Source organism: Barbatula barbatula (assembly GCF_947034865.1).
Source record: "Barbatula barbatula genome assembly, chromosome: 10".
NCBI lineage: Eukaryota > Metazoa > Chordata > Actinopteri > Cypriniformes > Nemacheilidae > Barbatula > Barbatula barbatula.
In genome coordinates this window covers 18,489,267-18,503,108 of record NC_136773.1, presented here as the reverse complement: position 1 = coordinate 18,503,108, position 13,842 = coordinate 18,489,267, and the positions used below count along the sequence as shown (strand labels likewise).

Sequence of the window (13,842 nt, the reverse complement as noted above, 5' to 3'; positions counted from 1 at the left end):
ATATGGCAGGTGGCTTTATTTTAATTCTGCGTTCTGATAAATTATTCCTCATCAGTGGGTATCCAGAAATATTCAACTTTTCTGCTTCTCCTTGGAAACCCAGACTCATGGGAATCTCCCATTGGTGACAGTTCACTGAAATGGGCTGGTCCTGTGCCCCTTCCAACCCGAGGTGCAGCCACTCTAAACATGGTTCTGCTGAACAGATGACAAATTGAGACAGTGCATTATTCAGTTTATTTTTTGATAAATACATACCTCCCTGAGCTCCTGTCTGAATCCTCACTGCTGGGATCAGGTGTGGTAATGTACACAGGATCTCCTTCCTGTTGAGTGCATGTTTTACACTGTTGAATAATTCAATTAATGTCTCTTGTAAAAGATGAATGAAAGGTATATTACTGTAAAGTTCCTTGGTGTGCCATCCAGATTTTTTAGAAGCTTAACCCTCTGGTCGCTCTCAGTCATACACAGGAAGTAGCTCTTAATGTTTGCTTGGCACTGAATTGAGATAAACATGCAGAGATCAATTCTTGTAATTTACATTTAATTGGGAAAATAAAAGCATATTATTTTAGGCTCTTATTCATAGACTGAAAGCATACCATTTCCTATGGATGTAAATGAGAAAAAGCACTTTAAAGGTCATTGTTACGCATAACAAACTCGTTACAAACACACTGTGTACATTTTTGTCTTTTTTTGTCATTGATTTGACATCCCTTGGTCATTATATATTCTCTTTGTATGGATGAGCAGGGATGCTGCTGCATCATCCTTGCAGTCCAGGTACATATTAAACGAGCCAATAGGACTCACTGCTTTAGTTTGCCTCTGAGACTTCAGTTCCTCCTGAGCCCTGATGATTTCTGCCAGAGCCTGATGTTTCTCTCTCCAGGAAAGACACTCCCTGCTGCGATCTTCCTTTTCTCTCTCGGCTAGATTTCTTTCCTGCTCTGCATCTTGCTGGGCTTTTTTGGCTCGCTCACTGTGTTCTTCAGCCACCAGAGCTCTACGTCTGGAGTTCACCTCCCTAGAAAAGCAGAACAACAAATAAATGAATAATATCAAGTTAAATGCATTATTATGCATTTATAAAGCGTTACCAAATTATTTCTTTATGAAAAGCTCACTTTTCCATAATCTTCACATTTTCTTCTGTCAGCTCCTTCAGTTTGTTCCGTGATGTGTTTCTCTCATTTTCCAGTCCTTTGTTTTCTTCCAGTAGAACTTGCTTTTCTCCTGACACTCGGTCTAGTTTAATCTTGGTTTCGAAGTAATTCCTCTCAGTTTGCGCTAAAAGTTGCTGGACATTTGTTTGCTGTGGATGAAAGCATGCAGGGTTTCGCTGTTTCATTTGAATTGTTTACTACATTGTGTGTGCAAACTGCATTGTGATTTTTTGGGCACCTCTTTCTTCAGCTGCAGTAGCTCCTCGCTGAGCTTAATTTTTTCAGATTTCACAAAATCTTTCTCCTGCCGGTTGTCCAGTCCCTGGGCCTCTGCTAGGACTCTATTTTTATCCGCCTCTGCTCGGGCCCTGTCAGCATCCTCAGCTGCCCTGGACCACAGTGTCGCCCTCTGCTGGCTGAGATGTAGCTTCTGTTTTAACTAATAATATTTAAGAGTAACTATTACAATGTCGTTGCAGCGTGTGAATGTAAAAAGTCAATAACAGTTAACGAAGAACACAAGAAGTCAAGTTATTGGCTTGAGGGAAAATTTGTCGACTCTGAATCACACGAACGAGTCGTTTGTCGTTCCGTGTCTTATTTGCGTCACTCTGTCTAATCCAGTACCTCAGAGATGATGTATTTTTGTGGGCTAAACCGGAAGCGCCGCGCTGGTTCCCTCGTCCGAAAGCCTACGCATTTTTCCCATAGACCTTTGGAAGGTCGCAAAAAAATAAGCTCTGTGATTAAAGGTTTATGATGTTAACCCATTATGTCTATAAAGATAATCTTGATAAATGAACACCACATTGGATTTGTGCCCATGTTGCATACTTTGAGAGCTTTTTTTTATGCGTGATCCCTGCCAAAGGACTTTTAGATTAGATTAGATTCAACTTTATTGTCATTACACATACAAGTACAGTGTAACGAAATGTAGTTTAGGTCTAACCAGAAGTGCAATTAGCAAGTTCAGGATGTACAGTGACTGAATACAGAATACATTATTAGGAAAATATTATACAGTGGGCATGGACTAGGAAAATATTTTACAGTAGGTATGTACTATGAAATATATATACAGATGACTATATACTATGAACATTAATGTACAGGTGGCTATGAACAGATAATCATTTAGACTAAACAATAATGCAAGTGACTTAAGTGTGCATAAATTATTGACATTAGCTATTAAAGTTGGAGTGCAATAGGTGAGTTAATGCAGCTATTAAAGGTACGGTGCAGTAGCCTATATGAGTCAATACGGTTATTAAAGTTACGGTGCAGTATACGAGTTAATGCAGTTAATAAGTTGCAGTCCAGAAGATGAGTAAATGCTGTTAATAAGGTTACAGTGCAGTAGATTAGTTAATGCAGTTATTGCATTAACTAATTGCATTTTAGCAACATTTAAAAGGAAAGTATGAAACAATATTATGAATAAAATATTTTTTTCTATTAATTCTATATTTCTAGATGTCTTATGAGGATACCTCTTTAACTTGGGCCTGGAGTTCCTGGTTGAGGTTTCGCAGGTTCCTCATGGTTAGCTCATTCTCAGTTCTCATCATGATCCTTTCCATGTGTATTTCGTTAGAGAGGTATTTATTCTCCTTTTTTAGGTCTTCACATTCCTGGAAGACAAAGACATGTTCATGGAATGAAATAGTCCTTCGTGTAAACAAAACTTAATAACTTAAATGTTCATCTCTCATTTGTAAGTTGCTCTGGATAAAAGCCGAAGTGTCTGTTAAACGAATGTAAATGTATAATTTTTAAGCAAATTTACCAGAGAGTTCACCTTTCTATTAATGTGTGGACAAACAAGTAGGGTTGAGACGGTACCATAAACATATCTTACGTACTATACCAGCTGAAATATCACAAAACCAAGTAGTATTGCGATTCTGTGTCATGTTCATAATTAAAATCATCAAATTAGACCTAAATTCCATAATACAAAGATCTAAATGAAACTTGTTGTATTTAGTGAGATGCATTACACTGCACACTACAATGTTTGTAGTATTAACTATAGAATTTGGATAAGTTTTAGCAAATACTGTAGTAGCCTATACTTTAATATTAACTGTCTACAGATTTTAGTAACGTTTACTGTAGTAACTACTAAAGTAGTTTTTTACATGGAACTAATCCAATCAACATGCAACAAATTGCATTTATAGCAATGCTTATAAAGGAAAATGTTAGGCTTACTTTAAATGTGCTTACTTAAAATCGTTTTGTCTCATTCAACCAATTTGACATATATTTTGGGAAATTTCTCAGTGATTTTGTGTCCATACAATAAAAGTTAATGGGGGCCCAATGTTGTAAGGTTATTAACATTCTTCAAACTATCTCCTTTTGTGTTCCGCTGAATAAAGAAAGTCACGCATGTTTGAGTGACATCAAGGTGAGTAAATCATGAAGAGTTTTCATTTTGGGTGAACTATCCCTTTATACTCCCTTATTATATACTTTATAATGTTTTATTGCGCATCATATCAAATAAGGTATTTGTACATTTTTACATTTAGCTAAAATAAATTTTCTGTCATCACTTACTCACCCTCTAGTCATTTAAAACCTGTATGGCTTTCTTTCTTCTGCAGAACAGAGAGAGTAAAGAGAAAGAATGTGCCCGATTTACGTGTATTGGGGATTTTTGTCCAAACAATAGAAGTGAATGGAGGTCAGTGCTGTTTGGTTACCAAAGTTCTTTAATATATCAATATATCTTCAAGTAACTTTGTATTGGCACCTAATGTACTATTGCTCTTTGTATGACATATCGCTTATTGCTCCCTGAACTCTTTTAACAATGAAATCTACATTTATATTAAAAAACAGTAATTCAAGTGGACCACAGAAAGCACATCATTACGTATTTAGAAGTAATAGGTTCCTTAGCAAGCTTTTTAAATGTAAAATTCTCATTTATTTCACAATAAAACACAATGAAAATAACTTATATTTCTCTTTTGACATCACCTACCTTCCTCTTCCTCACCAGTTCCCCCTGCAGGTGGTTGATTTGAAGGAAAGAGCCACTAGCGCTCATGGCACTGACGGGTCGGACCGCACGCACAGGTCTTCGAGGAGGATGTGTGGGCTTCAAAACTCCCTTAAATTCCTCGATGCTCTGAAAGCGGTTGCCAATATTATTGGTGCTGTGAGAAAGAGATTTAAAGAGACCGCTGTCTGAAGCAGGGCTCTTCAATGAACTGAGAGCCTGGAGCTCTCCATGAGAACTGGCCCTCAGAGTCATCATTTCATTTAGGGCAGAATCTCCCAATTTTGACCTGAATCTATAGTTTTGATGTGATGTATTTTGCTTCTGCCGCAGAGTCCCGGCATGCAAGTGAATGCGCTGGGAACTAAGGAGACTCATCAACATGCGCCTCAGGTCAATAATTTATGAGGAAATGTTATACCAACTCACAGGGAGCAGAAACGTGACGCTCACGAATGGATTGAAACACAGCTCACCCCATCCCTGACAAATTGCAGACAGTGTTTCTCAGTCTCCAGAAGTGGGTTAACTGTACTGATAAACGAGTCAAAGAAAGAAAACAATACAATTTTTGCATTAAAGAAACGTAATAGTTCTTGTGCTTAGCTTACGGTCAAACCTGTTCTCAACATGCCACATGATATGATCATTTATGAAGTTTAATACTCAGGGTTTATATTCAAGTACTAGCAATAGGAGGCTCAGAGATGATGTATTTTTGTATGCAATTTTGAGAGATTCTCGGAATCGAATCCCAGCAGCAGATCCTCGTTTTCAAGACTGATTTTCTTTACGTCACTGAGCAGACGAAGAAATTCAAACCCCTTTACTGCAGATGTATTATTTAAGCAGAAACAAAATAGGACAAATAACACTGGCAGAATACTTATTTTTCTAATTCATTCAAATATTATTGTGACAACATTCAAAAAGTTTTCAATGTATTCGTTTAAAAAATAAAATGAGGCAGATACAACAGTCAGAACCTTTTGTCAGGGTTTGTTATTTCCTGTCAAGGAACATTTAGAGATGAGACAATAAAATCTATGAATCTGCAAAACAGGGCACAGGATGCTTTGAAAAACTGTCTCTGCATTGTAAAATCTGCCAATACTATCGTACATGTTTCAAATCAATGAAATGTGCACCGTGTACTTATGCACCATGTAGTGGTGCACGTCAAACAGGTTGCCCCAAACTGAACGACTTGTTGCATGTTGCTCTCTTTGGTCTGAACTTTGATATGCAGATTTTTTGTTTTTAATTTTCGAGTTACAGCCGCGACAATGCTGATCCACAAGAAAGACAACGGAGCTCAGAATTATAAAATAGCGTTGTGTTCTGCGACACACAGAGAAGCGGCAATTTTTTTAAAAAAATTACAACAAAATTTACAACAGAATGCATAACATCGGCACTGATTTCTTTCACATCCAGAGACAACATCCACCTTCACTAGAATAATATTTGTGCCATTAACAAGGGCCAGTAATCTCATTGATGCCTAAATATTAATTAGGTTCAGTACAAGTACATTTTTATCTGTCCGTCTCACAATCAAATGAAAATGTATGAAACAAATCACTTAAAATAACCAATCAATATATATTAACAATAAAAAGAATACACGGAAAAGTATCTATGTGCACCAATAACATGCATAATAGTGCTAATGTATTGTCTTAACAAAATATTGCTTTAACAATAAAGGTTGTTTCTATTTAAAAAGCTCTGTTAACACATTGGTTTAACATAAGTTTCCACACTAATGTGGTTGCCTGGACATTGAATACCTTTCAGACTTGTTTTGATTGTCTATATGTAGATCATTTATGGAATATGTTTAAAGTATTTGACATGACTGGTGCAGTCACAGGACATGAATGTTTTTAGTTGCCCTTTGCTCCAGCTGTAATTGGCCTCTCTGTGAAGGTCTTTATCCAGATCATCCTCATCCTCAACCTCCTGTTTCCTTTTTCCATAGTTCACCTTTTTTGTAAGAAGGTGGAGTGAGTTCAAAACTGTGATCCTTTCTGCAGCATCACCATATTTATGTGTGCAAACGTCTGCAGTTTTTTTGGCGTCTTTAATGTTGCTGCACTGATGGCTGGAGTTTGGTTAGCTTTGTGTCCTTTATCCTTTTTATTTATTTGCACACTCTGTTTAGATGTGAATCAAATTCAAGGTATGATTCTATGTCTCTATTTTTGTCTTTTAAATGTACTTCTCTTAGGATTTTAATAAATGTATGTAACGGGAAATGTTTTTGTTGTCTTTCAGTTCCTACAGATGATGGAATTTCTGGAGTGGTGTTGGTTCAAAACAAGGACAATAAATACAGTTTTAATGCCACAACAGCCAAAGAGGCGTGTAATGCTATTAAAATGAGAATCGCTACAAAGGCTGAAGTGGAGATAGCAAACAAACATGGCTTACAGACATGCAGGTAAAGCTGTAAAATATATTGATATAGCTTTTGTTGGCAGAAGATGTTTAAAAATGGATACATTGTGACCAAAATAATATTATCAGGAAAGATTGTGTGAAGTCTGAAGTTAAAGATTGCATATCACAGGCAGTTTCTGCCAATCTCATATTAATATTGAGTGTCTATACAGTAGTATTGCATATGTCGTATCTTCGGAGAGTATTTAGTTTTATCAAATTTATAAAAGAGAGATACAGCTGAACAATTATTTCCTGAAAAACACGAGCTGCTAGAGGTGGGATTAGTTGGGGATGGAACTACTGCATGAGCAAGCAACACATTATCACATTAATCCATTCGTGTTTTGTACATTATGCACGTACACGCCGATTGCCAACAAAACACAGACGATTGACTTAGTTTGACTTAATGTGTGCAGTTTATGTCCGGCATCTTTAAGCACTGGGACCACGCCATCTATCAGTTTCAAACGATCCACAACTCCAGCTTTATATCCACCGTTTATATAACATCCATCGCTGAAATGCCGTGAGCAAACAGACACACCTAAACTTCACTATCGCAAGAGTAACCAGCTACAGCGCAGATAATCTTGATGGCAAGCGGGCCACGCTCGTCGGTTGGGTTGCTGGCGGGCGCTTCTTTCGCCTTGCCGTGCTTTTCAGGGAGAAGACCAATAAATGGAATAGGATCCCTTTGACGACACAGGGATCCAGAATTATAGAAAACACTTTCCAAAACAAGTTGGAGTGCTGGGGGAGTGTTTCAAGTACAGAAATACTACGTCATGCGTCCAACTTGTTTTTTTAACAAATTGACCATGTGAAGCATGAGAAGCCAGTTTAATAGTGTAAAGAAGTCTGAATGTTTGACATAGCATGATATGAAGTCTTAAGATATAAGATTATAATGAAATGTCATAGATTTACATTTACATGTACATTTCTCACTAAGCATTTTTGTTAAGTGTTCTAGTACAAATATTTAAAGATTCTATAGATACAAGTGAATTCAAGTAAATTGATCATGATTTAAGAATTTGTGAGAAATTTATGTTTTTTAGTGTTTTTCTTCAGCATTAACATAATTAAATGTCTTTTTAAATGTTGACTTTTATTTATTTATTAAGCTTTTATTTTGTTGTCCTAAACGTTTCATTTTAATTTTTAAATACTAAAAAATGTGTTTCGTAAATAGCAAAAATATTTTGCTTTGAAGAAGAGATTTTCATCTAACATAACTTTGAACAGCGTTGAAAGTAGTTCATGATTTCACATCTGATCTGTTCCAGAACTAAGACTAAAACATTACCCTTTACATAGGTACGGCTGGATTGAAGAGCAAGTAGCAGTTATTCCACGAATTGACAGAAACCCAAACTGTGGTAAAAACAGTACAGGCATTTCTGTATGGAGAGCTAACATCAGCAGAGTGTTTGATGTTTATTGTATTAAGCCAGCAGGTATTCATGTTTATAATGTCTTCTTATGATTATAAATGTAAAGAAAATCATTTTTTACAATTGAAAGATATTCCATAGTATGCGGATACATATTTTAAGCATTATGTTATAATAACAACACAAAACACAATACAGTACTGCCTATATAATATATAACATGAGAATATGTCTTTTACATTAAACCCCAGGTCCTGATGCACAATTTGAAACATCAACGCGGCTTGAATCCACAACAGAAAGTGACAGAACACCATCAACCACCCATTCTTCTACGATAGCAATCCATCCATCAACTATTCATTCTACCTCTTCTTCTGTCACATCACTTCCTCCATATTCATCCACACCGTCCATTTCCTCTGTTTTTAACACTTCCTCAAAAACATCTAGCACTGTTAGTCTTTCTAGCTTCAGTAAAATAACTTCACAGGCAACAACAAGCCCCCAGCTTCACACGTCTCCCAGAACCTTGACCGAAGTCTTGACCTCATCCATTTCATCTTCCTCTCTTTCATTCACTAATACTGTTGTTCAACATACCTCACCTTCAACAGGCCGGGCCGATCTGTCCCAGACTGCCGGACCGAATAAACCTTCCATTAGAGGTTTGGATACACAAAAACATCCATCCAAATAACTGAATCACTTTACACCAAGTTTATTAAAGTTCCTTTTATATTTCAGAAGTTCCAAAAGCAGTTGTTATCGTTTCTGTTATGCTGCCACTGTTGTTAGCAGCCGCAGGGACAGCTTGGTATCTCAAAATGTGAGTATTTAAACAACTGTCATAAGCAAAGATAGTTTTAAGATAGTCGTCTACATTTCCCTTGCTTTGTTTTCCTTCAGCAAAAGAGGTCAACACTTTCCATCCTGGATGAGAATGAGGCCAGAACACTTTATTGAAACTGAGATGTGGCGACACGTTAGTGACAGGCACTGTACGCAAGACAACAACAGGAAATGCTACAACATCATCCTTCAGATGGAACAAGATCCAGACACAGACTCACCCTAAAAACATATATATATATATAGAGAGAGAGAGAGAGCGAGAGCGAGAGCGAGAGAGATCTCTTTCAGAATTAATTGATTTCAAACTGTACTTGACCTTTGTGTTTTTCATTTTGTTACTTTGCTGTTCAGTTATTAAAATATACACTATTTCTTTGTATTGTAATAAAAGCATAGGCTACAGACATTCTTCTAAACAGACAACTGCTACACGCTTCGAATGTTAAGATAAGCATAATGTACGCCTACCATAATATTCAGGAATCATTTATTTATCCTGTAAAAATTGTGAATAGTTAATATTACTGTACAACAAACAATACCACCAAAAGCAGAAGTCTACATAATCAACTTTCTTTAAAAAAAGTTTACTGAAGTTTACGTTGGCAAGATTTATGAACCGAGCAGCACACAGAGAAATATTCGCTAAATGCATTATTAGGGGAAGAAACGTATAAAATTGAGGGATTTCATTTAGGTCTAATTGTAGCCTATTTTACAATTTATTGCAAAGCCAAAAAAGACATTTAAGCATTTTTATTATGTAAATAAAGAAGAAAACGTATTACATAAAACCGGAAACCTATTAGGCTATGTATGACATATGAAACGTCACGAATTTGGTGATGATATTCATCAGCGTAATAAACATTCTTAAAACTACAAACGGATGTAAATACTTGTAAATTGATTACAACAGACCTTGTTTAACTCAATGCATCATTTTGGCAGCTTGTGTTGTTACCATACAACAACAAATAAACATTTATTACTTCAACGATTTATATAACTTACTCTTACGCTTTTACCTTTAAGCGTGGCGTCATGGCGATGACGTCATCGCCGCGCGTCAGTTTCGCTATCCGGTTGTTGACATCTTCATCGTTTGCCGGATGAAACAAATGTCCGCAGGTTTGTACTGATTTGATGTGTTTCAGTGGGTCTTTACGTAAGAGGCTAATGCACAAATATCTAGCGCTGTTGTATTTATTTGCGGTAAGATACGATTCCTTCCCGGCTAACCAGGCTAACAGAAGTAGCCTACAACTATTACATAAGGGAGTGTTTACAGTATAACGTTACTCGATCTGCAGAGATGGCATAACCACAGTATATGGTTATAACTCGGGATTTCTCTCTTGAAACAAATGCGTATCCGTCATTGTACTGTGTTATAACATATTTTGTGCAGTTGTTACGTTTGAAAAATCACCATCGCCAGAGGGCAGAGCAATGCAGTTTATATAAACACCTGATCAATTCGGAATAATGGAGGTTTTTTTTAGCTATTTCAGTGGATTAATGGTTTACCATGAAATAGTACTGTAAAGTGATCTTGCAGACTATTGTGAACCTTTAACGGTGTCTGTTAAAAATGTTGGATGTTTGAGATATGTCATGATTGAATAACCCATCGATAGTTTATTAAAGAATGTTGGCTTTATTTAGGGGGTTTGTTTGTTTATTTTTTGTTGTATAATTGTGTCACTTTTATTATGTCTCATGCTGATCAAAAACATGTACATGAATGTTCACATCATAAGTATCTTAGGTTCAAATTATAATATACATGTTCAAGGAATGGTTGTTCCATCATTTACTTACATTATTCACACAAAGGTTTCTCACAGTTTTTGCACAACTGTTCATTTTTAATTGCTCAAATTGTCCATGTAAGTTTCTTAAATAATATGAGATCATATTATATTACATTATGCAATTACAGCACACAACGACTTCGGAAGTGCTTCTTTAAATAGTTTAACATGTGTAGCAAAGCAGACTTTTGTCCCTGCTTGACTTATGTCAACAGTTCTCTCTCTCTCTCTCTCTCTCTCTCTAGAATCTCCAGCAGTGAATGAGGTGTAGCGGTGTAACTAAGCAGTCCTCCGTGTGGACCTGAGATGGGCCAGCAGCTTTCTGGCCAGGCGATGAGCAGACTGCCTGAGAAACTGATCAAGCATGTCGGTCTGGTGCGAGACAGTGGCTACCTCACCTATGATGAGTTCTTGGGTAGCATGGCAGAGCTCAATGATGTGTAAGCAAGATGTTTGTTCTGAACTTTTATTTGAAAACGTACACGCTGTGCTCAGGTTAATTGTTTTCTGGTGCAGAACTGCTAAACTAGCTTCCGGCCAGAAGAAACATCTTCTGTTTGAAGTGCAGACTGGATCTGATGCAACAGCTTTATGGAAAGTCGCTGTGAGAATAGTGTGCACCAAGGTGAGATCACATTTATTCAATTTTTATTTGAGACATTTGTTATTTGTTCTGTGCCCGACCTCTCAAATGCATATTTGTTTCTTTATTGTTTCTGTTAGCGCTACCTAACTGTGTTGATATTTGTTTAGGGTGTTGGCCATTGTTGCTGTTCTCTCTGTGTATCTGTAGATTAACAAAGAGGATGGAATGGTGGAGGCCTCCCGCATTATGAACCTCTACCAGTTTCTCCAGCTCTACAAAGACATCACCAGTCAGGCATCTGAAGTGATGAGTTTGGAGATGGCAGCAGGTGAATCATCAGGACAGTCGTCTTCAGAAGATCCCTGCCAGGCCAGCATGTGGATGGGCAGGTAATGCGTCAGATTTATTGAAATTACCCGAAGGATGATGCACAGTGACTCGCATGCTATTTGTGTTCTGTAACAGGGTGAAACAGTTGACAGATGAAGAGGAATGCTGTATCTGTATGGATGGTAAAGCGGATCTTATTCTACCCTGTGCTCACAGCTTCTGCCAGAAGTGTATCGAAAAGTGGTAAGAATCTGTGTCGATTTATTCATTTAGGGCAAATCATGGCACACCCATTGAGTGTTTATGATTTCTTTCATCTGCTTTACCTAGGAGCGGTCAGAGCAGAAATTGCCCTGTCTGTCGTATTCAGGTAACTGCCGCTAATGAATCATGGGTCATGTCGGATGCTCCCACTGAGGAAGATATAGCTGGATACATTCTCAATCTCGCAGATGAAGCTGGTCACCCCCACAGACCTTAAAGTAAAATACTGTGCTACTGTCTCTCTCTGTCTTCCCATTGCCTGTTACATGACGTACTGTAAATAGTAAATGTCTATGAATGTTTATTGCAGTATAATGTCATTCAAAGGCAATAACGACTGAATATTCTGACTTTTAAAACTCTTTTCAGGTTGATGCATCATATTTTCATGTGAGTAGTTTACATGCGGTGAGCTTGTGTGCCAGACGACACGTAGCTTTAGAATTTAATTGCTTTTTCTTCTTCTTAGTTAAGTGGATCTTGTGAAGTAACAGCACTTAATTGCATCTGTTTTGTAGACGCCTTGTATTACCTGAAAAACAGCGTTTCAGTATCAGCATGTGTAACGGTTTAATGGTATTGACTCTAAAAAACAGTCACATGTGATGTGGGAACATTCAACTCGCAGTTGCTTCATGAAATCTTATATTGTCGTTATCCATTTGACATTAACACGAATTGTGTTTTTTTTATAGGGATTAATTACTGACAATTTTTGTTCAAAATCCTAAAAATTAAGCTTTTCATCTCACACTTTTGAGTTTGTGTGAGAGAGAGACTGTGAATATGAGGGTTTAGGGAATTGAATTGTATTATAAAGGAAATATGTTTATAAAGAGATCAAGCTTTATATAAAGTCTATAGTTGTATTGGAGTGTATTAATTTAATTTCAGCAAATCTATTTTTTAAATGCACACAGTTTTACAGAGATGGAGTGACTAAATATTAAGTATATATGAGAAATAAACTTTTTTTCTGTGATAGTGTTGTTTGAATGAGAGCTGTTTGATTTTGAAAGTGGGATGTTCTGTGTCTAGTTTCTTCCTGTGTGTGTAAATCTGACAATAAAAGGAACTAAATATTTTGTATTTTGTTAAGGTGGCCGTAACTGAATATCTCATGTTAATCTTGAGAATTTACAGAATAGAATTTTGTCTTTAGTTTGATCACATTTATAAAAGACAGATACAACTGTACGATTATTTCCGAAAACATACGACGTGTGTGGGGGGCGGAACTAAAGCACGTACGCACCCAACATATAGCATAGTTTCACTTACCACGTGCGGTTCTTGTCCGTTTCTATAACATCCATCACTGAAATGGCGTGAACAAACAAACCCACAGCGCAACCAATCTTGATGGTAAGCGGTCTTCCAATGGCTCGCCGGTTGAAGTGTGGGCAGGCTTTTTCTTTCGCCTTGCCGTGGGCGTGCTTTTTCTGGGAGAATTGCCCAATAAGGGACTAAGAAAGGTTGTTTTCTAAACGGTTTTTCATGTTCGAAAAAAACTTTCAGAAACCTATATGAACTGAAATATTTAAAACTTAATATTTCCCATCTACTTCCACTGGGCTGCAGTGTTAAGTTCACCTTAAAAGGAAAATTCTCTCGTTCATATCATTACCCTCTTATTATTTCAAACCTGTATGAATTTTTATATTCTGCAGAATACAACAGAAGATATTTTGAAGAATGTTGGTAAGCGAGCAACGGAAGTTACGATTCACTTCTAGTGTATGGACATTAAAAAGCAAAGTAAGTCGATTTGTACTGCCATTGTTCGGTGTCCAACACAAAATATGTTCTTTTGTTTTCTGCAGAAGAAAGTCATAAAGGTTTGAAATCACAAGAGGGTGAGTAAATGATGGAATTTCATTATGGGGTGATTTGTCAATTCTATTTGAACCTTAGACAGTTTCATTAGGAATCACAAACTGGACCATCAAAA

At 36.9% G+C, this 13,842-nt stretch overlaps 3 protein-coding genes across 3 annotated transcripts; 2 read left to right on the top strand and 1 right to left on the bottom strand.

The window, feature by feature from the left end:
* Positions 1-41: 41 nt before the first annotated feature.
* On the bottom strand, positions 42-4,446 carry LOC306899629 (uncharacterized protein; the record flags this gene model as incomplete). The annotated part of the gene is made up of 8 exons (XM_079465994.1): positions 42-195; positions 259-326; positions 403-501; positions 820-1,033; positions 1,134-1,321; positions 1,411-1,611; positions 2,669-2,809; positions 4,174-4,446. 8 exons carry the CDS (start codon positions 4,444-4,446, stop codon positions 42-44), a joined length of 1,338 nt encoding a protein of 445 aa, XP_079322120.1.
* Positions 4,447-6,240: 1,794 nt separating this feature from the next.
* lyve1b (lymphatic vessel endothelial hyaluronic receptor 1b) lies at positions 6,241-9,890 on the top strand. The gene is made up of 6 exons (XM_079466625.1): positions 6,241-6,376; positions 6,472-6,637; positions 7,963-8,102; positions 8,291-8,707; positions 8,787-8,868; positions 8,949-9,890. Exons 1-6 carry the CDS (start codon positions 6,244-6,246, stop codon positions 9,115-9,117), a joined length of 1,107 nt encoding a protein of 368 aa, XP_079322751.1. The 5' UTR covers positions 6,241-6,243; the 3' UTR covers positions 9,118-9,890.
* A 42-nt stretch (positions 9,891-9,932) lies between these two features.
* On the top strand, positions 9,933-12,976 carry rnf141 (ring finger protein 141). The gene is made up of 6 exons (XM_079466126.1): positions 9,933-10,025; positions 10,957-11,151; positions 11,228-11,336; positions 11,505-11,686; positions 11,763-11,870; positions 11,958-12,976. The coding sequence occupies exons 2-6, from the start codon at positions 11,018-11,020 to the stop codon at positions 12,106-12,108; spliced, it is 684 nt and encodes a 227-aa protein (XP_079322252.1). The 5' UTR covers positions 9,933-10,025; positions 10,957-11,017; the 3' UTR covers positions 12,109-12,976.
* Positions 12,977-13,842: the final 866 nt, after the last annotated feature.

Bases quoted from the DNA above. Each gene is read 5' to 3' on its own strand.
- lyve1b (XM_079466625.1), top strand. From the start codon at position 6,244: ATGTGTGCAAACGTCTGCAGTTTTTTTGGCGTCTTTAATGTTGCTGCA. The intron at 6,377-6,471 runs GTATGATTCTAT...GTTGTCTTTCAG, and splicing joins AGATGTGAATCAAATTCAAG to TTCCTACAGATGATGGAATT. The intron at 6,638-7,962 runs GTAAAGCTGTAA...CCCTTTACATAG, and splicing joins CATGGCTTACAGACATGCAG to GTACGGCTGGATTGAAGAGC.
- rnf141 (XM_079466126.1), top strand. From the start codon at position 11,018: ATGGGCCAGCAGCTTTCTGGCCAGGCGATGAGCAGACTGCCTGAGAAA. The intron at 11,337-11,504 runs GTGAGATCACAT...GTGTATCTGTAG, and splicing joins TGAGAATAGTGTGCACCAAG to ATTAACAAAGAGGATGGAAT. The intron at 11,871-11,957 runs GTAAGAATCTGT...TGCTTTACCTAG, and splicing joins CAGAAGTGTATCGAAAAGTG to GAGCGGTCAGAGCAGAAATT.